General features: G+C 48.9%; 1 protein-coding gene and 1 pseudogene across 4 annotated transcripts; one reads left to right on the top strand and one right to left on the bottom strand.

Annotated features, from left to right (window-relative positions):
* Positions 1-4,460: 4,460 nt before the first annotated feature.
* On the bottom strand, positions 4,461-9,725 carry Gsdmd (gasdermin D). Of its 4 annotated transcripts, none has more exons than XR_384037.4 (11): positions 9,388-9,725; positions 8,241-8,464; positions 7,433-7,625; positions 6,752-6,920; positions 6,344-6,446; positions 6,059-6,109; positions 5,693-5,782; positions 5,398-5,573; positions 5,160-5,323; positions 5,006-5,079; positions 4,461-4,872 (listed from the first exon to the last, which is right to left on the bottom strand). XR_384037.4 is itself a non-coding variant. In NM_026960.4 (11 exons), the coding sequence occupies exons 2-11, from the start codon at positions 8,458-8,460 to the stop codon at positions 4,630-4,632; spliced, it is 1,464 nt and encodes a 487-aa protein (NP_081236.1). In that variant the 5' UTR covers positions 8,461-8,464; positions 9,388-9,530; the 3' UTR covers positions 4,465-4,629. The 4 variants fall into 4 exon arrangements, 3 of the variants coding, with proteins under 3 accessions (XP_006521406.1, NP_081236.1, XP_006521405.1); NM_026960.4 differs by having other exon boundaries at positions 4,465-4,872; positions 5,179-5,323; positions 9,388-9,530; XM_006521343.4 differs by lacking the exon at positions 7,433-7,625 and having other exon boundaries at positions 5,179-5,323; positions 9,388-9,717.
* On the top strand, positions 15,623-17,251 carry Gm9568 (predicted gene 9568; annotated as a pseudogene).

The following is a 22,821-nucleotide window of genomic DNA, read 5'->3' as shown; positions in this document are numbered from 1 at the left end:
AAGTTTATGTAAGGTCTGAGGATCCAAAAGCTTCTAAGAAAATGTTTAAGGATCTAAGAAGGTGACTGAGGGCCTAGGAAGGCATTTGAGGTAAACGTAAGGTGTGGAGGTTGGAGGGTGTAAAAATCTTGGGTGACATAAAAATGATTTAAGGTGTATGGGAGAAATGGAAAAAAAAATGCTTCAGATTCCAATCCCTCACTATGTTACTGTTGTATGAAGCTTCAAAAGTTCAAAGTTTCAACATCAACCAATAGAGTTCTGATACACTATTAGTCTAACTCTTATAAAACCTTCCACTGTATGATCCACTATTATAGTCCCAAGCTCGGGATTTTAAATTTCCTCTGGTTTTCTAAATATAGACTTAAAAGTATTTCTCATTAAAAAGGTTTGTCTAATCTATGTGCACCCAGCCTTCTGGATAGAGAAAGAAGCCCCTGTTTCACAGTCTCTATCTTACTACAAATCACGACCGAGGGAGTGTTTGCCCCTTCTGTTTCACGGAAGGTTTGTCTTCCCTGAGCTCATCTGAAAGACTGTCCATGCTTTTAACCCGAAGTCATTTTCCAAGCCTGTACTAGGACAGAAAGGTAAGAGTCTACTGTCTTTTTCTACAATGTGAGTTTCAGTATAGATTACAATGATGTCTTAGTCAGGGTTTCTATTCCTGCACAAAACATCATGACCAAGAAGCAAGTTGGGGAGGAATGGGTTTATTCAGCTTACACTTCCATACTGCTGTTCATCACCAAAGGAAGTCAGGGCAGGAACTCACAAGGCAGGAACTTGGAGGCAGAAGCTGATGCAGAGGTCATGGAGGGGTGCTATGTACTGGCTTGCTCCCCCTGACATGTTCAGTTTGCTTTCTTTCTTTTTTTTTCTTTTAAAGATTTATTTATTATATAAGTAAGTACACTGTAGCTGTCTTCAGACACTCCAGAAGAGGGAGTCAGATCTCATTGCAGATGGTTGTGAGCCACCATGTGGTTGCTGGGAATTGAACTCGGGACCTTCAAAAGAGCAGTCAGTGCTCTTAACCGCTGAGCCATCTTTCCAGCCTCCTCAGTTTGCTTTCTTATAGAACCCAGGACTACCAGCCCATTGTGGATGACACCACCCACAACGGGCCCTCCCTGCTTTGATCACTAATTGAGAAAATGCCTTAGAGCTGGATCTCATGGAGGCATTTCCTCAAGGAAGGCTCCTTTCTCTGTGTTAACTCCAGCTTGTGTCAAGTTGACACAAGAAACCAGTCAGTACAAATGATAATGCTAACGTGTCTAAAACTTGCCTCTTTTTGTAAACTTAGTAAGATTCTTATAAGCTTCAGTGGCCCTACAAAACTAGAGGACCTTAACCTCCCCATAACTGATAGGGTGAGACCTGCATGTTTCTGGGGAAATGACAAACCTGCCGGAGACCCAGATTGAGTCACTCCACAGATTGTCTAAAGAACTCTGCTCACACCGGGCGTGGTGGCTCACGCCTTTAATCCCAGCACTCGGGAGGCAGAGGCAGGCGGATTTCTGAGTTTGAAGCCAGCCTGGTCTACAAAGTGAGTTCCAGGACAGCCAGAGCTATACAGAGAAACCCTGTCTCGAAAAACCATTAAAAAAAGAAAAGAAAAAAAAAAAAAAAACTCTGCTCACACAACCAGGCAGGACACATCTGTGTTCCGCTTTTTCTGGCAGTCTTTGCTCTTCACACAAGGCTAGCCCATTCATAGGGCTGAGGATACTAATTTATCTTTTCTTTTTAAGGCCCCACGCCTTCTCCTCTTCTTCCACAAATGCGATTGTGAAGTCTCCGGGATGACAGGCAACCAGATGCTTCTCCATCCAACGTCCCCCTGAACATGAACCCACCAACTCCTCACCCTCCCACCCCATGCCATCCCTCTTCAGCAGGAAGTAGCCAGATCTGAATGGGAGCCCCTAGACCTAAAGAGGTTGGGATGTTGGGATGGAACTCCTGCTCAGTTCTGGAACAAGCTAGGAAACCCCATCTGCTTCTCCTTCCCCCAACTCTGCCTTCTTGGAGAAAACTCTGAGCTAACTTGTCATCATTCCTCATCTTGGAGTTTCCGGCCAGGGCCTTAGTTTTTGACCATGGATGGACACGATCCCAGATCCTAGATCACTACGTCATCACCCCGCATCCTAGAACCATAAAACCCCCTTGCTTTATTTAACCTGGTTGTGTAACTTCACTGACTTCCACATGTGACATCTGTGACAACGGTGAACCCACTGGAGAGCTGCCTCCTGATAAACCTGCCTTTATCTACTTTTAATCTGGTCTAATCTGGCCTATGTTTGCATCACTTAAAAAGAGGGAAAAAGGGGCTGGCGAGATGGCTCAGTGGTTAAGAGCGCCGACTGCTCTTCTGAAGGTCCCGAGTTCAAATCCTAGCAACCACATGGTGGCTCACAACCATCCATAACGAAATCTGATGCCCTCTTCTGGAGTGTCTGAAGACAGCTACAGTGTACTTACATATAATAAATAAATAAATCTTTAAAAAAAAAAAAAGAAGGGTCCCATCAGATCCTTGACACTTTAAAAAAAAAAAAAAGAGGGAAAAAACCCATCAGGAAGAAGCTGTTGCTTCCTCCATCACTCAGCAAGCCAAGACTGAGCTGCACTATGGAGGTGGTGTGGTCCCCACCAAGTACCAAACACGTCTCCTAGCCCTACAGTCTCCCAGGGCCGATCATAACCCCTTGACCATATCAGTTAGGAACATCTCTCCCTAGACACATCCCATGAACTCCCCCGTGCCATGAGACCTGTTGATTGCCAGAATCTGCCTCTGTAGGTCACACTTGTATGCCTGTGGCATAGCATTGTCACAGAATAAGAATCTGCTGCCTTAGCTGTGTGCCCTATGTCCCCTGAAGCAGAAGCAGGAGGTCATCCTGTCCCATGGACAGACTTACCTCTTAAACTGTTTCTGTGCATCTTTTCTGGGAAAGCATGTGTGGGCATGCTGGGGTCTGGCCATGTCCGCACCCAGGTATTGGGCAGCAGTTTCCATCCTTCAAGAAAGCTCTTTAGGATAGGAAGTAAACCATATTCACTAGCTCCCTCCCTCCCCTCTCCAAGAGGATATGAATAATAAAGATGCAAACACTCACTCCCTGTCAAGTCCAGTGGCCAAACAGACACAGAGGACAAAGAGCTGCCTAGAAGAAACAAAGATCAACTGAGCTGCCCAGAGAACATTTAGACCAGTCAGTTGGTAAGGACGCACTCCTAACTGTTGGGCTACCAGCAGGCTGTGCAATGTGCTCCCAGTTTCCAGCTTCCGTGAGCTGTTGCCCGTGCAACACCCTTTGGTGTTGCAACTGTCTTTGAGTCATTTTTGCTCCTGTAGGTTACCGTACCTCGGCCACATTCCTGCAATTAATCCCAATACAATCATTTAGCTCACCAAGTTGGACTTTGGTCATATTCATGCTTTGGACTGTCCCGGGTTTCCTAACTGGGGTGTGGTGGTTTGAACAGATAAAACCTCCACAGACTTTGTTTGCATTCTTGGCCCATAGGGAGTGGCACTATGAAGAGGTGTGGCCTTGTTGGAATAGGAGTCCCCTTGTTCAAGAAAGTACATCACTGTAGGGGTCTCCTATGCTCAAGGGACACCCAGTGTGGCACCCAGTCTCCTTCTGCTGCCTGAGGATCAAGATGTAGAATTCTAAACTCCTGCTCCAGCACTAAGTCTGCCTGGGGGCTGCCGTGTTTCCCACCATGATGATGATGGACTGAACCTCTGAAACTCTAAGTCACCCTGTACTGGCTAGTTTTGTGTCAACTTGACACAGGCTGGAGTTATCACAGAGAAAGGAACTTCAGTTGGGGAAATGCCTCCATGAGATCCAGCTGTGGGGTATTTTCTCAATTAGTGATCAAGGGGGAAAGGCCCCTTGTGAGTGGGACCATCCTTGGGCTTGCAGTCTTGGGTTCTATAAGAGAGAGCAGGCTGAGCAAGCCAGGGGAAGCAAGCCAGCAAGAAACATTCCTCCATGGCCTCTGCATCAGCTCCTGCTTCCTGCCCTGCTTGAGTTCCAGTCCTGACTTCCTTTGGTGATGAACAGCAATGTGGAAAGTGTAAGCTGAATAAACCCTTTCCTCCCCAACTTGCTTCTTGGTCATGAAGTTTGTACAGGAATAGAAACCCTGACTAAGACACACCCCCAATTAAATGTTTTCCTTTATAAGAGTTGCCTTGGTCATGGTGGCACACCATAACAGTAGAAACCCTAACTAAGACAAGGGGTAAACAGACATTTGCTCGTGTCTCCTCAGGAAAAGTCTGTCACACAACAGGGCAGACTCACTATGGCCTCACAGGGAGACAGGAGTGAGGTGATAGCCATCCTATCCATTTTGATTCTGTGTGGGCAGACCCCACCCTTCCCCATCCCACCGAGGATCCAGTACCCCTCAACACAGCATTATGCTTTCCTTTGTACATTTATTGAGTTTTCCCAACTTCTGGATCTCAGTGCATTATAACCCTGTGACTGAGTATGGTTCTTGGCTTCCCAAAGGCTAGGCTTGGCAAGATTCTACCTTGGCTGGAGGGTAGGACATGGAGATGTTGTGGGAAGGGAGGCCCACAGGCTAACAAGGTTTCTGGCCTAGACTTGACAATAGGAACAGGGAGGCATAGAGCGCACTTGTGGGGATCAGAGACGTTGGTTCCCAGTGCACCTGGGGGGATTCTACCTGCAGCCTTAGGCCACATTCTTCTAGCAAGACCCAGGTGGGATTCTTTTCATCCCAGCAGTCCCCAAGGAGCACGGTGGGCAGGGACACAGAACTCTGCTCCTGCCACGGGGTGCTCTGTTCCAAGACGTGCTTCACCTACCAACAGAGGAGAGTAAGAGGTTATAGATGCAGCCTGTAGTTTGAGCCCGAGGGATGCAGCACCTGCCTGTGTCAACCTTCCTTGATGTACCCAGGGCCCCATTGCATCCCCAAGGCCATGTCCTCTCACCAACTCCAGCTGCTTTGACAGCACCGTTGTCTCCAGAGCCTTAGCTAGCAGCTGCTGCTGGGTTTCACTCAGCACTGGGGAGAGATCTGGGCTGAGAGAGGGTTCCAGAATGCCCAATATAGAACCTTGTCCTCCCTTCCTGTCCCTTACTAACCCCTCCTCGAGCTGCTCACCAGCCAGTGCTCCCAGCAGGTAGAAGATAGGGGCTGCGAGTTCCGGCACCAGTTCTCCAGAGTCAAGCACCAGACACTCAAGGATGCAGCCAGCTGGGCCGTCCAGAGGCTCCACCTGGCCGCCACTGCACAGGCCCTGCCCTAGCTGAGGTAGGGATGGGGTAAGTGAGGCTGGGCAGGCTTGGGCAGACCCTGTCCACCTCTAACACTCTCACTTACTGAGGCCTCTAAGGCTTCCATGCTGGGCTGGTCCTGTAAAATCTTTCCGATGTTCACCAGTATCTGTTGTCTCAACTCCATTTCCAAGCTCTCCAGTTCTGAGGAGCAAGCCTTCACCTCAGCATACAGGCCCTGGAAGTCTGCCGCCTCAATTAATTCCTCCTCATCAATCCCATCTGGAGGGACAGAGGGCAGGCAGCCTGTGAGGTCTTGGGGAACTGGAGTTAGGAGCGGGTAGATCCAGGGAGCAGACACAGAACCCGTGGAGTCCCAGGGTGGTCAAGGGGGTACTGACCTGACAGGAGACTGAGCTGCTTTCCGATGGAACAAAGCGCAGCAAGCACATTGAGGCCATGGTGCCTCTGGCCCACTGCTTTTCTGTCACCTAGGCAGCACATGAGGGTGGCAGAAGGGGAAGAGCTGTTTTGTGCAGTGACCCAGGGACCATTGTCTCATGTCACACAGGGCTGAGATTTTACCCTGGATCCTCCCAGATCCATCCCTCCTACAAATGGCAGCCCAGGGCAGATGGAAAGCTAAGCAGGCCCAGCAACATCACCTGAGTTGAGCCTCACCCTTGTGTATACGTGTGTATGTGTATGTGCCCACCTCATGCCCTGAGCACAGGACATCTCAAGCATAGTGGTATGTAGGGCCTTACCTGAGGAGGGCTCAAAGGTCCTCTGTTTCTCATCTGAGACGAGAAGGATATCTGGTAGCAGGCAGAAGCAAGCAGGTCACCAACTCACTTATCCCCAGGGCTCGTGGGACCTCATGAGATCCCACCCTTACCACCCACATATCAGTTCCTGGCACACTTCACCATCCTGTCTGGGAGATGATGCATCCAGATGCCCACAGCATCCCCTGGCTAGCTGAAGCCTTCCAGATTTCCTGCTTTTCTGCCACATAGTCTGGGCTCTAGAGACAGTCCCTCGGCACTCACCCCATTTAGAGCCAATAAGCAGTTGGGCCACTCGGAATGCCAGGATGCTGCCTGCAGGAATGGTCACCATCTTCTTCCGGCTTTGGTGGCCCTTGCCTTCACCCTGAAGAATGGATATGGGTTCAGGGGTGTAGAATGAATAGCTATGAATGGGTGTGTGTGTGTGTGTGTGTGTGTGTGTGTGTGTGTGTGTGTGTGTGCTGGTGACGGGCTCTCCATTGGTAATGGCCAATCCAGCCTTTACTGGTTCCAGCTAACTGGGCAAGTGGGACTATGGCTTACTTCTGGAGGGGCCTTAGTAGAGTCTTCCACCACTGCCAGGGATGTTGTCCCTGGCTTCTAAGATTCCTGCCATTACTATGTGTCCAAGTAGGACTAGGCAGGTGTTAGGGCTAGGCATCCACACACCTTCAAGCATAAAGCTCCAGGCAGCGTAAACTGGCCTGAGCCCTCTTGGCTGTGGACCTCAGTGATCTGCACTTCCTCCTTTGTCTGCAGCACCTCGGTCACCACAAACAGGTCATCCCCACGACTCCGAAGCTGTTGCAGGATTTTGTTCTCAGGCTGCTGAAGGTGCCTACAGAAAGATTGCTGGGGCTCGCCCACCATGGATCAGTTTCCCTGCCTCCCATCCCGCTGACAGGTGAGATGGAAAGGCTAGGGAATCCAGGAAGTCTGTGGATACCAGGCTTGGGACCCTCTCCCCCTCCAGGGCACTCCCAACTGTGTCTAGGTGGTTGTGGGGTATGACAAGTTCAAACACGGAGAAGTGGACACTCGTGCCTGTGGAGGGACTCCATTGTGTACGATCCGTAAATGCTCCAAGCAACCAGGAGCTCAGCCTGATTCTAAGGCTCTTGGGCCCTGCCTCTATATCCTGATCTTCAGGATACAGTCCTGGCAACAGAGGCTGAGCATCCTTCCCAACCTGCTGTTGTTTCTACTACTCCACTCCTCTGGGGCTTCCCTCATTCAGTGCTGAGAGATACTGCCTCAGAACCCTTCTGATGCCCACAACCCAGCAACGCTCCCTAGAAGCACGGCTGCTCAAGGTAAGGGAAGCGGCATGCCTTCCCTTCAGGGGCTCACCTTTCATGCTGCATGGTCTCCCAGGTCTTCTGAGTCACACGCAGTATACACACATTCATGGAGGCACTGGAACTGTCAGACACTGCAGCCCCACCAGAAATTTTCCCTTCTCCCATGCCTGACAACATCACTCTGCCCTGAATGTTCCCATCGACGACATCAGAGACTTTGAAGGAGCCAAAACACTCCGGTTCTAAAACGAGACCAGCTCTAAGGTCCTAGTCCAGGAGCCACTGCCTTGTCTTTCCTCTGTAGTGATGGGACCTTTAAAGGACTCCCTACTCAGGCTGGAGAGATGGTTCAGTGGTTGAGAGCACTGACTGCTCTTCTGAAGGTCCTGAGTTCAAATCCCAGCAACCACAGCACTACGTTCCATCGGTAAGCAGCTCAGTCTCCTGTCAGGTCAGTACCCCCTTGACCACTCTGGGACTCCACGGGTTCTATAGACGGTGGCTCACAACCGTCTGTAATGAGATCTGACGCCCTCTTCTGGTGTGTCTAAAGACAGTTACAATGTACTTACATATAATAAATAAATCTTTGGGCTAGAGCAAGTAGGGCTGGAGGGAACAGAGGTCCTGAGTTCAATTCCCAGCAACTGCATGATTGCTCACAACCATCTGTCCAACTACAGTGTATTCACATACGTAAAATAAATAAATAAATTAATTAATTAAAAAAAAAAACCTCCCTACTCTGGAAATAGGACCAGAGGAGTAGAGTTGAACATGCCCAGTTAGATGGCAGGCTGGGCTTTGCCCATTCCCTTCTGTTCAATCTTGGGGGATCAAGATGGGAAAGAAGATACCTGGTTCTGGAGCACTGGGCTCCAGGATGTCCTTGATTGACAGGTTGACACATGAATAACGGGGTTTCCAGAACCTTGAGCTTGAAAATTTCCTGTTCAGAAGGCAGTAGGGCCTGAAGCTGGTGGAGTTCCGCAGGCTGTCCACCGGAATGAGATCGCCTCTGCTGCCGCTTACCTCCTTGATCACATTCTTGACCACTTTCTCAAAGGCCGATGGCATGGTCCTGGGGGCAGACGGCAGGGCTCCGTACTTAGTTCCTCCAGCACTCAGGAACCCCATCCCTTCAAAGTAGCCTTGCCTTGTTAGTCCTGGCACATTCCTGCCCGACCAACACAACACAGACACGATTCACTCCGTGGCTCGCCTATCTGTCTCTCCTTGGGGCCACAGCACTTAGGAGGAAGAGGAGGAGGGGGAGGGGGAGGGGGAGGGGGAGGAGGAGGAGGAGGTAGTCTGTAGTAGGTCTATACTATCTACATCATTAATTACTGTGCATAGCCTTTGGCCAATTGCTAAAGTCTAAGATACCTTGTTGCTCTCCCTGGCTGAGGGCCAAGGCTGGGGAAGGAACACAAGCCCCCACTTCTAAGGGATTTAGCACAGGAGCCCACAGCAAAGCCAGTGTTCCAGGGCTCAGTGGTTTCCTCCAGGGCTCTCATGTACAGCTCTGTGAGCTACCTGACCTGATTGAACTTTCATGGGTCAGAGGCCAAAACAGGCCTGGGACAGACAACCTGGGCACTGTGGAGGAACAACTCTACACCTAGGAAACTGGGTCTCTGGGCTAACGGTGGAGAGTGAGGCAGGAAGGCCCTTGGTGATCAGGGAGGGACTTATGGGTCAAGGAATCATCCCAGAAGCCTAGAGAGTCCCCCCTCCTTCCCCTCCCCCCACTCGGTCCCCTCTTCCCGCCCCAGTGTCAAGTCCAAACCAGGCTTGTCCCACTGTATCACTAGTGGGTGACCTCCATAGAGGGTAGACCCTAGCTGCTAGGGCCCCTTCAAACTGTCTTCAAGGTATAGTGGGGCTTCTGGGAAGGGCTAAATCCCCAACTCAACAAGCAAGCATCCAGGCCATAGCGTAGACCACACTAGATAGAGGAGGGGCGGCTGGGCTCTGGAAGAGCTGGGTAGCAGGGTGGCTCACCTCGATTTTTCACCCCTGCCGAGGTATCTGGGTCCACCAAGCGAAGCGAGGACCTGCTGGGATGCCGGGGAGGGGTCTATTGTCTGCTCAACCCGGGAGCAACGGGAGCCACGACCAAGAGCGGAACTCAGGCGGCAGGACACAAAAGTGAAACCGTAAAGCTTCAGCCCGACGTAGCGGGCGCGGTGCTTTCAAGGAGCCCTCCCTCCCGGAACAGCTGCGCAGCCTGCCCTAGCCTCCTCCTCCTCCTCCTCCCCGGAGCCCGCCTGGGCTTCGGGAATTCCCTGCGATCCGGGAGCTTCGCTTTCTTCTAGTTCGGGTTCCTCCAAGTTCGCAGCGCTTCCCCCCCACCCCGCCCCCCTTTGGTTTTTTTTTTTCGAGACAGGGTTTCTCTGTGTAGCTCTGGCTGTCCTGGAACTCACTCTGTAGACCACGCTGGCCTCGAACTCAGAAATCCACCTGCCTCTGCCTCCCAAGTGCTGGGATCAAAGGCGTGCGCCACCACCACCAGGCTTCACTTATTCTTTCTTAAACACCTGGGCCATAGTAAAAGATCTGAATGGACTTCTCTAGGAATACACAACTGAACCAGTTGCCAGCAAGCACACCATTAGTTATCAGGAAAATGCAAATCAAAACTAGATAGCATCAAAGCTACTCTGCTGGCTGACATCCTAAGTAAATAGCAGTAAAGCAAACCCCATGGTCCTTGCAGACAGGAAATTGAAAACAGAGCTGCTCTAGAATACATCCACAATTTTTCAAACGGGTGAATGTAGAGTTACCAGGTGACCTAGCAATTGGACTTGTAGGTGCATATCCAAAGCAAGAGGTCATCTTGGGGTTGTGGCTATCAATGGTGAAGTGTTTCTCATACAGCAAACAGAAGGTCAAACAGATATGCCTACACCAATGTTTGCTGTAGAGTTTAAATTTTCCTCTTGAGATTTTAAAAACTTATATCCCACGTGTGGGAGTGTTTTGTCTGCATATATGCAAGTGCACCATATGTGGGTGCCAGGACTTGAGTCCCCGTCCTCTGTAAGAGCAGCAAGTGCTCTTAACCCCTGCACCATCTCTCCAGTTTCCATGGTAACATTTTAAAGAGTCAAGCAGATAACCCTCAAGTGACCTGAATGACAATCAATTCATACATAGATTAAAATTTTGTCCAGTTCTGGGCCCTGCACACACTAGGCAAGAAAGCCCCCTATGACCAAGCTCTGTCACCAACCCTCAATAGGGCGCTTGCATGGCTACTGAGAAGCTTGAGTACACCTATAAGACACATTGCAGAATGTGGATAAACCCTGAAAACACGGCCACAAGCGGAAGAAGCCAGACCAAAACTAATCCAAGCCAACCAACCAACCAACCAACCAAACAAACAAACAAACAAAAAAATGACACATCACTGTGCAAGCCATTTTGTATGAAATCCCCCAAGTAAGCCAACTGTTCATGGTTGCCAGTGTCCTGGGGTGTGGGCAGTAGCCACACGAGTTTATTTATGTATGCATTTGTTTATTTAATTTAACTTTGAGACAGGGTCTCTTTATGTATCCCCTGCTAGCCTGAAGCTCAATAAATAAACAAGACTATCTTGGGACTCACAGAGATTTACCTGCCTCTGCCTCGTGAATGCTGGGATTAAAGGCATGAGCCACCCTGCCTGTACATGTTTGAATATACTAGACTCACAGAATTATGCACTTTTAAATGGCTCGAGTGTATGATATATGAATTGCTTCTCAATAACGACATTTACTTAAAAAGCTCTGGACTCCTGGGGGGCTATAGAGATGGCCCTGCAGTTAAGAGCATGTGCAGTCTGATGGCCCCGCAGTTAAGGGCATATGCAGTCTTACAGAGGATTCAAGATCAGTTCCTAACACTCATATGGTAGCTGGTGACCAAGTTCCAGAGGATCCAGTGAGTCCTTCTGGCCTTCGTGGGCACTACACACACATAGGGCCTTACACACAGAGAGGGACATACTAGGAGACAAAGCATAAAATAAAAATAAAGAAAAAAAGTTTTAAATAAATCTGGAGTTTAGTAGAAGCATTCAACCCAGCTACAGGCTCCTCAGGGCCATAGTGTTTTGGTATCAGGTGCTGTGGACTTAACCTCCAGCACATGGTTGCTTATAATCAGCCCTCGAAGGCCTCTCTTAGGCTGTGGATTGGAACAGTGTGGCTTGAGCTTAATGTAAGGCTCTTGAGAGTGTCCCCTCTCTCAGGCTTGGCCATGGTGGAAACAGGCTACTGCCGGGTCCCTTCATTGACATCTCTCATCTCTTCAGGGATGTTTGCAGTCCAACGTTTCATTTGGACATATTGCTAGACCGAGCTGATCTCTACTGGGACCCCAGAACTCAAGCTCATTCATATTCTGACTCTAAGGGATTTGTAGGCTCTCGCTTTCGGAGGGGCCCATACACGTGATGCTTCCATGATGAAGATTGGGCACTGCTCCAGATGGGAGCTTGGCTGATGCAATTCCTTGTTCACGTTTTTCGGTACTTTAAAAGTAATCTGAAGTGAAAAGTTCTGGGGTTGTTGGCTCTAGGCATAGGGGGCTTTTCTTCTTTGCCTTCTCTCTTCCTGAGGGATCAGCATCCTTCCTGCCTTGGGGAAAGGGGATGTAAACCAAGCTCTGCTCACCTGCTAATGCAAGCCTTGTGACCTTGGATCTGGCTAGAGATACCCAGGGCAGAGATCAGAGATGTCTTGGCAATGGAGCCCTTTATCCCTTCGTGAGGTACTCCATTCTGCTGCTTCTAGGCTTTTACATTAAAGACTTGTTCTCTCTCTCTCTCTCTCTCTCTCTCTCTCTCTGTGTGTGTGTGTGTGTGTGTGTGTGTGTATGTGTGCAAGTGCACAACTACGCATGCCTCCCTGTGCCTGGCCTGAGACTTGCCCTGAAGGCTCTGCAGTATGAATTAGCATACTTACAATGCTAAAGACACGAGCTATGCTAAGCTATGTGTTTTCTTGTAGCAGGTTCTAGTGATGAAGCTGGGGTCCCTGCCCTACCCTGCAGGTGATTTCTGGTGTCCCTGGAATGTTGTGCCACTGCACAAAACTAGGAAGTTAGATTCAGACAAAAGAGAAATTAGATCCAGACAAAAAGGAAACATTATCTTGTGTGGACAAAAATCCCAGAACCAGTTCATCAGGTAGAGGGTCTGTGGGGCTTTGGGTACACCTTGAGCTCATTTGCTGGTCCTAAGTCCATCTCCTTGTTGGTTTCAGTAGGAGACTCTCAGGAGGGTAGGGCTGAGTATAGATGTATGTGTCCTAGTTTGCTTCAGTTGTCAATGTGATTCAACCTAGAGTCACGTGGGATGGGGAAGCTCAAGAATTGTCTAGGTTAGATTGGTCTGTGGGGCTTTCATCTTTCGTGGTGATTTATGTAGGAAGGGCCAGCCCTTTGTGGGTGGTATCATCCCTAGGCATCCTTAGATGTGCTTGGGCTATATAAGAAACCCGTGGGGCGCATAGGCCTGGGAATGAGCCAGAAAGCAGCTTCCCTCCACGGGATCTGCTACAGCTGCCTGTGCTGCCTTCCTTCAAAGATGAACTGTGACTTATAAGCCAAATAAATCCTTCTCTTCCCAGAGGGTTTTACCACAGCAACAAGAGTCAAGCCCAAACAGTACGTGTATGTTGCACATATGTGTCTTTATACCTGTATGTATTATGTGGGCATGCGTATATTTACTTGTTCGTGTGTTTGTGCCTGTAAGTGTGTGCATTCTTTTTTCTATGGGAGCATGTGCAAGTGTGTGTATCTGGAAGTATAGATGTGTTTGTGTTTATGTGGGCACATTTGCAGAACACATGTATTTGAGTGTATTGGTGGGGCTTGTGCCAGGCCAGGGCTGTCTGTCCACTGCAGGAAGTGACTCTGCCTGACACACCAAGTCTTCAATGTCCCCCTGGTCCCTTTCTGAACAGTACTGACCCTCATGAGCCACGCCCAGCCTTGCTGCTTATTTCTCCCTTTCCAGTTGGGGCCGGTTCTAGTCCAGGGACCGTGGCAAGTGGGCTTTGTTTTGAGACAGGGTCTTTTTATGTATCCCTGGCTGTGCTGGAGCTCACTGTAGACCAGGCTGGCCTCAGACTCATGGAGATCCTGATGCTCCTGCCTCCCCGAGTGCTGAGGTTATGACCACGAGCCACAGCGCCCTGCTGGAAGTGGCCTTTAGGGTACAGGGTGGCTTCATCGTGTGGGTTTTCAGCAGGATCTGATAGGTTTTGTTTTACTTCTGTTTTATTTGTCAGTTTTTAAGAATTTGTATTACATTTGATGTTTTTGTGTGTGCATGCGTGTGTGTGTGTGTGTGTGTGTGTGTATGTGCGCGAGTGTGCGCGCGAGTATGCATACATATGTGCGTGCAGGTATGTACACATTGAATTACAGTGGGCTTGTTAAGGTTAGAGGACGACCTTCCAGAGTTGGCCATGGGGATCAAGCTCAGGTCCTCTGGCTTGGGAACAGGTGCCTTGGTTCACTGAACCCCCTTGCTGATCTCTGGTTTACTTTATTAGAAAACCAGGGCGTGGGGAGTCAGGACTTTCTGGGGCATGGAGGCTAGGTAGGTGCCTGCCATCCACAGGGAGGGCAAAACAGGCTGTGGCCCATTGCGCCTGCCCTCTGCAGACAGTGGTTTGAGGGAGCCAATGGCCTGGCTGCATGTGCTTCTGCCGTGCATCCCTTACTCACATTTTCAGTTCTTTAATAATAACCCCAAACCAAAAGTGCTGGGCATGTTGGCTCCAGCCAGTCAGCCAGAGAGGACAGGGTGTGAAGCCCAGCAGGAAGGCCTGTGTGTGTGTGTGTGTACAAGGCCAGTCCCCAATCCCCACTCTGGCCCCACTCACAGGCTGAGGGCCCCTAGTTCCTCTTGAAGGTCAAGCAGTGTGGGACACATTGCTGCAACTCCCAGGCACCCTGTGTCACGGGGCTTCCTCCTTCTGATTAGGTTATGGGTTTTGGGAGTCTCTAAGGATGACCAAGGCCACTCTGGGCAAAATCTGGACAAGCCTTTGTGGCTAAATTGTGACCAGGGCCTGAGACCCTTGGGCCAGAATTCTGGGGAGAGTGGGAGAAGGGTCATTTAGTGAGGTGTGCCTGTACATGTACGGTCCTGCTAAAGGGGAAGTATACTGTGCAGTCACTGCCCGCCAGAATTGGCACTGGCTCAAAAAACGGTGGCACCGGGCCAACAACAGCAGTGAACCTCAGGGATTAACGACCCTGGCCACAGAACAGGGACAAGTTGTGGAATACAAGAAGGCCAGTGACAAAAGGGATTCAGGACTAGTCTAGTGGCCAGCCTTGGGGTTGGGGGTGGGGAGCATAGTCAGGACTCTGTATATAACTAGAGGATCTAGGAATGTGAGGGAGGATGTAGGGAGGAGCTTCTATCTAGTTCCTAAGCCCTTAGTTAGGCTGCCACATGGGCCCCAGAGGGAGGGAGGCATCAGCGTGGCTCCACCTCCAGCCCTTTAGCTTTCAGCCCATCTTGCAGGCAGCACTGGGTGGCTGAAGCAGAAGCTGGGCAGACAGCAGGGGCAGGAGCAAAGGCAATGGGAGCAACCATCTGGTTGCTTTTTGGGTCCAGATGGGATGGGAGGAGTCAGAAGAGGTTGCAGAAAGACCCAGGATACTGAGGGAAGGGAAAGTGGCCCAGCACTGGGAACAGGCAGTGGAGGTTAAAGGGGGCCCCTGTTACCTCATGTAGCCCAGGCCCACCTGTATGTGTCCCATCCCTGGCACATCCTTCTCATTCTATTTCTTCTTGAGGGAGTCAGATCCCAGCAGTAGCTGGATGGGATGACAGGACATAGTGGCCCGTGTCCCCCACCTCCACCCACCCACAGCATCTCTCCCAGGTCTTTCTGCCAGACACTGCTTTGGGGGTAGGGCTTGTTTTTCATCTGTTGGTGATCCCTGAAGGCCCAGGACTTAGCAGATGGAAGACTGGATTGTGAGACAGAGGCAGGATAGCAAAACGGAAATATATGAGGGCACAGGAAGGGAAAGAACCCCCTCACTCATTCTGGGGTCGGATTGGAACCTTTCAGCAGCAGATTAACATTTGCAGTAAAGGCTGCTGACACAGAGATAACGTTTTCATATGCAGATATTTTATGTTGAAAGTAGCATTGCGGCTTTCTGCTCCTTCCTGTTCCAGAGACAGCCATATCTTTTTGTGCATTGCCAGCCTCCTCCCGTAGACAAAATGGTGAAGGTCGGTATGAACGGATTTGGCCGTATTGGGTGCCTGGTTATCAGGGCTGCCATCTGCTCTCCACGTGGCAAAGTGGAGATTGTTGCCATCAATGACCCCTTCATTGACCTTAACTGCATGGTCTACATGTTCCAGTACGACTCCACCCATAGCAAATTCAAGGACACAGTCAAGGCCAAGAATGGGAAACTTGTCATCAAGGGGAAGCCCATCACCATCTTCCAGGAGCGAGACCCCGCTAACATCAAATGGGGTGATGCCAGTGCTGAGTATGTCGTGCATTTTGCTGGCGTTTTTCACCACCACGGAGAAGGCTGGGGCCCACTTGAAGGGTGGAGCCAAAAGGGTCAGCATCTCTGCCCCTTCTGCCAATGCCCCCATGTTTGTGATGGGTGTGAACCACGAGAAATATGACAACTCACTCAACACTGTCAGCAATGCATCCTGCACCACCAACTGCTTAGCTCCTGTACTGGCTAGTTTTGTGTTAACTTGACACAGGCTGGAGTTATCACAGAGGAAGGAGCTTCAGTTGGGGAAATGCTTCCACAAGATCCAGCTGTAAGGCATTTTCTCAATTAGTGACCAAGCGGGGAGGTCCCCTAGTGGGTAGGACCATCTCTGGGCTGATAGTCTTGGGTTCTATAAGAAAGCAGGCTGAGCAAGCCAGGGGAAGTAAGCCAGCAAGAAACATCCCTCCATGGCCTCTGCATCAGCTCCTGCTTCCTGCCCTGCTTGAGTTCCAGGCCTGACTTCCTTGGTGATGAACAGCAGTATGGAAGTGTAAGCTGAATAAACCCTTTCCTCCCCAACTTGCTTCTTGGTCATGAAGTTTGTGCAGGAATAGAAACCCTGACTAAGACAGCCCCCCTGGCCAAAGTCATCCATGACGACTTTGGCATCGTGGAAGGGCTCATGACCATGGTTCATGCCATCACTGCCACTCAGAAGACTGTGGATGGTCCCTTTGGAAAGCTGTGGCATGATGGCCGTGGGGCTGCCCAGAACATTATCCCTGCATCCACTGGTGCTGCCAAGGCTGTGGGCAAGGTCATCCCAGAGCTGAACAGGAAGCTCACTGGCATGACCTTCCCTGTTTCTACCCCCAATGTGTCCATCGTGGATCTGACATGCCGCCTGGAGAAACCTGCCAAGTATGACGACATCAAGAAGGTGGTGAAGCAGGTATCTGAGGGCCCACTGAAGGGCATCCTGGGCTATACTGAGGATCAGGTTGTCTCCTGCGACTTCAACAGCAACTCCCACTCTTCCACCTTCAATGCTGGGGCTGGCATTGCTCTCAATGACAACTTTGTCAGGCTCATTTCCGGATATGACAATGAATACGGCTACAGCAACAGGGTGGTGGACCTTATGGCCTACATGGCCTCCAAGGAGTAAGAAACCCTGGACCACCCAACCCAGCAAGGACACTGAGAGCAAGAGAGAGGCCCTCGGTTGCTGAAGAGTCCCTATCCCAACTCGGCCCCCAACACTGAGCATCTCCCTCACAATTTCCATCCCAGACCCCCATAATAACAGAAGGGGACTAGGGAGCTCTACCTACTCTCTTGAATACCATCAATAAAGTTTGCTGCACCCCCCCCCCAAAAGAAAAAGAAAAAGAAAAAGAAAGTAGTGTTGCCAGGTCTAAGGCCTGAATGTATATCACTCTGGCTAGGCCCTCACTCTTTACTGCTCATTGTCCAGGGGTCCTTGCAGGTGACAGGCAAGGAAGCAAAAAAGCTTGGAGAGACGAGAACGTGAACCCAGTGTAGACTGACTTATCAACCTGGATCGGACTTCCGGGAGTCTAATGCCAGCAGTTCATTGTCAACAGAGTTAAAACACAGTAAAATGTAGAGGAAGGTTTTCAGGAAACAACCGGTCTAATTCCAGACACACGATAAAGCTTAAGGTGTGTACCCACATATAAATTCCTTTACAAAGTCCATGTGACTACGTGTCCACAAGGGTAAGTTCTATAGCTCAAAGCTTAGTATCTAATGTGGGCTTTGACTGACAGTGTAGAGGTCAGCAGTCCACAGAGTGCAGATGATGCTTCCTCTACGGATGGGTAAGGATGGGTAACGGTCCAGGGAGGAAGAGTCTAAGATAATCCTTCTGGAAAATTTGGGCGAGGTCTCCCTCTACAGAAAGGGGTGGGTGAGGTCTGCCTCTACAGATATGTCATCAGGTTGTTAACAAAGTCCATTCCCAGCCTTCAGGATGGGAAAACAGGTATTCTGTATCCTCCATTGAGAAAAGGTCCCTGTGTGTTTAATATTCCTGGTGTCCTCAGTGGTCTGTGGGCACAAGGGTTTTTGTGACCCCCCCCCCCAACAAATTGTTCCCCGGGAACCAGCTGGTGGTCTCATTTAGTTTTTTTTTTTTAAAGATTTATTTATTTTATGTATGAAAGTACACTGTTGCTGTCTTTAGACACACACCCAGAAGAGGACATCAGATCCCATGACAGATGGTTGTGAGCCACCATGTGGTTGCTGGGATTTGAACTCAGGACCTCTGGAAGAGCAGTCAGAACTCTTAACCACTGAGCCATTTCTCCAGCCACTCATTTAGGTTTCTTAGCAGCTTTTTGAAGAAGATTTCAAATCCCACCAAAACCAGACCCATGATTGTTGTAAAGCAGCCAGCTATGGCTGTCTCTCCAGGAGCCTGTGCCCACACATGAGTATCTCTTACTTTGAGTGATTTCTTTTTGAGAACCTTCAGCCCATGCTTTCCATCTGAGCACCTCTTATTTTCTTAATTCTGGTGCTTAAGCCTATGTTAAAATATGTTTATTACACCCCAACTCTGCTTCATAGTGGCTAGTCCTGACATTTTTTTTTTTAATGTGTCAAAGGTACAAATCCAACTCTGGTCTGAGTTGAGGTCCTTAGAAGTCTAAGGGAACTCTTCAGGTAGCTGAGGGTGACACTGGGGAGCTATACCTCCTGCCTCTGACAAATTCCCGCTGTCCACATATCCCCGAGAGCCTGGTGGAATGCCCTGTTCTAGGGTCAAGGATGCCAAATTCAATCTAAACCATACAAATTCTCCAAAGAGGAAAGGTGTTTGTTGACATGAAGTTTTTTGTTGTTGTTTGTATTTTGTTTTTCAGAAAGGGTTTCTCTGTGTAGCTCTGGCTGTCCTGGAACTCAATCTGTAGGCCAGGCTGGCTTTTAACTCAGAGCCATCTGCCTCTGCCTCCTGAGTGTTGGAATAAAGATGTGTGCCACTATTGCTGGCTTGGCAAGATGTTTTTTAAAAGTATGTAAGAAGCCGGGCGGTGGTGGCGCACGCCTTTAATCCCAGCACTTGGGAGGCAGAGGCAGGCAGATTTCTGAGTTTGAGGCCAGCCTGGTCTACAAAGTGAGTTCCAGGACAGCCAGGGCTATACAGAGAAACCCTGTTTTGAAAACCAACCAACCAACCAACCAACCAACCAACCAACCAACCAAACCAAACCAAACCAAACCAAACCAAACCAAACCAAACCAAACCAAACCAAACCAAATAAAAAGTACCTAAGAAGTGTGGATAGGCGGCTTAGACCCAATTTGACTGGTTTTGGAAACCCAGGGTATGACTTGACAGTAGCAAGTGGTGGGGATGGCTCTGTTGAACAGTTGAAACCTCTTATCTGAGTTGTTTCAACTACAAAAATCTATGTGCCAGACATGCCTTTAATCCCAGCACTTGGGAGGTAGAGTTGAATTTCTGTGAGTTTGAAGCCAGCCTGGTCTACAAAGTGAGTTCCAGGACATTGGACACTGGGGCTCTACATAGAGAAACACTGTCTCAAAAAACAAGCAAGCAGGCTGGAGAGATGGCTCAGCGGTTAAGAGCACCCACTGCTCTGCCAGAGGTCATGAGTTCAAATCCCAGCAACCACATGGTGGCTCACAGCCATCTATAATGAGATTAGATGCCCTCTTCTGGTGTGTCTGAAGACAGCTACAGTGTACTTACATATAAATAAATAATAATAATAAATCCATAAAAAAGAAAACAAGCAGGGCTGGTGAGATAGCTCAGCAGTTAAAAGCACTGACTGTTTTAAACATCTGGAATGGGATCTGATACTCTCTTCTGGTGTGTCTGAAAATAGCAACAGTGTACTCACATAAAACAAACAATTTAAAAAAAGATTTATATATTTAATGTATATGAGTACACTATTGCTGTCTTCAGCCCCAAATAATTCTTTTTATTTATTTATTTATTTATTTATTTATTTATTTATTTATTTGTTATGTGTAAGTACACTGTAGCTGTCTTCAGACACTCCAGAAGAGGGTGTCAGATTTCGTTATGGATGGTTGTGAACCACCATGTGGTTGCTGGGATTTGAACTCAGGACCTTCAGAAGAGCAGTCAGTGCTCTTAACCGCTGAGCTATCTCACCAGCCCCCCAAATAATTCTTTAAAAAAGAAAAATAATGGTCTAGAGAGATGGCTCAGTGGTTAAGAGCACTGACTGCTCTTCTAGAGGTCCTGAGTTCAATTCCCACATGGTGGCTCACAACCATCTGTAATGGGATCTGATGCCCTCTTCTGGTGTGTCTGAAGACATCTACAGTGTACTCATATAAATAAAATAAGTACATCTTTTTTTTTTTTTTTTTCTGAGACAGGGTTTCTCTGTATAGCCCTGACTACCCTGGAACTCACTCTGTAGACCAGGCTGGCCTCGAACTCAGAAATCCGCCTGCCTCTGCCTTCCAAGTGCTGGGATTAAAGGCGTGTGTCACCACTGCCCGGCTAAATAAATACATTCCTCATCTTAAAAAAAAAAAAAAAAGAAAAAAGAAAAAAGAAAAAAAGAAAAAGAAAAATAAGAAAACACACATACACACACACACACCCTCTATGTGTTATGGGCTGGGCCTGCAAAGCACAGGTACATGTAGAATAAAGAATCTCTCGGAGGGCTCCTGAGAAAGTCACTGTCTCAAACACATGGGGCTGAAGCCTTACTGTGTCTAGTTTTACTGAATCTAACAAGAGGGCGCTGAGATCACATTAACAAAGTGTGCCAGGGGTAGCTTGGTGGGTCTGAGAGACTTTGCAGTGAGGGTTTGGAGCTATGCATGCTCTCTCTGCCCACTTCTCTTTCAGTCACTTCCTGCTCTCTTCTCTCCAGGAGGTACAGGACAGCCTGCCAAGGGCTTTTTCCACTGCAGCATTCAGAGTCACGCTCATCTGATGGCCCCTGCGTGCGGACGATTGTTGAGTTGGCCAGGAAGGAGGCTGAAGAGCCACACCCTGAAAGTGGAATGGAAAAAATCCCCAAACTGAGTGCAGACTGAGTCAGTGGAGGGGGAGTAGATGCTTTTGAAGGCCGACAAAGTGTGTGTGGCTGCAGATAACATGTACACAGTGGATCTGACATTCCATCTATATTCTCCAGAGAAAAATACTTTTTTTTTTTTTTTTTAAAGATTTATTTATTTATTATATGTAAGTACACTGTAGCTGTCTTCAGACACACCAGAAGAGGGAATCAGATCTTGTTACAGATGGTTGTGAGCCACCATGTGGTTGCTGGGATTTGAACTAAGGACCTTTGGAAGAGCAGTCGGGTGCTCTTACCTGCTGAGCCATCTCACCAGCCCCAGAGAAAAATACTTTAAAAAAATAATTGATTTCTTTAAAAATTCACTTTACATCCTAGCCCTTCCCTCCCACCTTTTCCCCCCAGTCTTACCCTTACCAATCCACCCCCTCGCCCCTGTCCCCTCTCCTTCTACTCAGAGAAGGTGCCCTTCTTGGGCACCGTCCCACCCTGGGACATCTAGTCCCAGCAGAACTAGGCACATCCTCTCCCACTGAGGCCCAACCAGGAAGTCCAGTGGCAGCACTTTCCCCTTAGACGAGCGCCAGGACACACTTTACTGAGGCAGTATCTGGGAGGTGTTGGGAGTTAAGGCTGGGAAGGTATGTATGACCAAGTCACTCAAGGTGACTTGGTGCCAGATCAGGATGAAGGTGGGAAGGTCAGAGGAAGCCCTGGCATTGTAAGAGCTGGAAGAGAGTGCGGGAGGTGGTGCATAAAAGCAGAGGGGATGGATGGAGAGGGACCAGAGACAAAGGTTCTTTGGGGAAGGAAAAGAAAGAGCCTACTACAGCATGGGCAACATGGATGTGTGACTTAGTTTCCTCTGCTTGCCAAAAGGCTATCTGTTCTCCACTGCAACTTGCATCTGGGCCTCTCTGCAAGCAGGTACGCTTCATGGAGAAAAAAACACAGGCAGAGCAAGGTGATGGAGGCATGTGCTTTTAATGCCACTACTTGGGAGCCAGAGGAAGGTGGGTCTCTGAGTTTGAGACCAGAATGGTCTAGAGTTAGTTCCAGAATAGCCAGGGCTACACAGAGAAACCCTGTCGAGAAAAACAAAATGGGGTGGGAGGCAGAAAACCCAGAGGGAGAGCAGGCCATGGGTAGATGGCCACAAAGCACTGGCTCAGGGCAGGCAAGACAGGAGATGGCAGAGCTGTCTTTTGAGCTGGGGGACAGGAAACTGAGCCAGCATCATGTTTGGTGGGTGGGTGCTGAACCAGGCTGGCATTCTAGCTGAAGTGCTGGCTTCAGGGGTTGACTCCAGTGCTGTATGCAATAGGGCCATTGTATAGACTAAACCTGTCGCACCCAGGGATGTGGCTGTGAGCCTGTTGAGCACCAGGGTTGGCCAACTTGTGTTTTTAAATTAATAAGTTAAATTTTTGGCTTTTATTTTATGTGTATGGGTGTGTTGCCTGTGTGTTTTGTCATGTTCTGCCTGTAGAGGTGAGAAGAGAGCATCAGATCACTTGGGACTGGAGTTACAGAGGATTAGGAGTGGCCATGTGGGTTCTCTGGAAGAGCAGCCAGTCCTCTCAGCCACTGAGCCATCTCTTCAGCCCTCATATAAGTGCTTTTTAAGTTTTATGATGGAAGAGTCTAACACAGTCATTCTCGGATACCTACCCTTCCCAGTTCTGAGTTTTGCTGAAGTCACACCCACAACCCCTCACACATACACACATGTACATATCATGTTGATTTTACATATCATGTTTTATTTTGTGATAAACATATTACATAGTTTTGGAATTCATAAACAATGTGGCACTTGAGTTTTTATGGTAATGCCTGAATATGCTTCATTGTTTCCTAAGAATAA

This window comes from Mus musculus, chromosome 15, assembly GCF_000001635.26.
Source record: "Mus musculus strain C57BL/6J chromosome 15, GRCm38.p6 C57BL/6J".
In the NCBI taxonomy this organism is placed as follows: Eukaryota; Metazoa; Chordata; class Mammalia; order Rodentia; family Muridae; genus Mus; species Mus musculus.
This window is presented reverse-complemented; position numbering and strand designations above follow the sequence as displayed.

Bases quoted from the DNA above. Each gene is read 5' to 3' on its own strand.
- Gsdmd (NM_026960.4), bottom strand. From the start codon at position 8,460: ATGCCATCGGCCTTTGAGAAAGTGGTCAAGAATGTGATCAAGGAGGTA. The intron at 5,574-5,692 runs GTCAGTACCCCC...CTGTCCCTCCAG, and splicing joins GCAGCTCAGTCTCCTGTCAG to ATGGGATTGATGAGGAGGAA. The intron at 5,324-5,397 runs GTAAGTGAGAGT...TCCCTACCTCAG, and splicing joins TGGAAGCCTTAGAGGCCTCA to CTAGGGCAGGGCCTGTGCAG.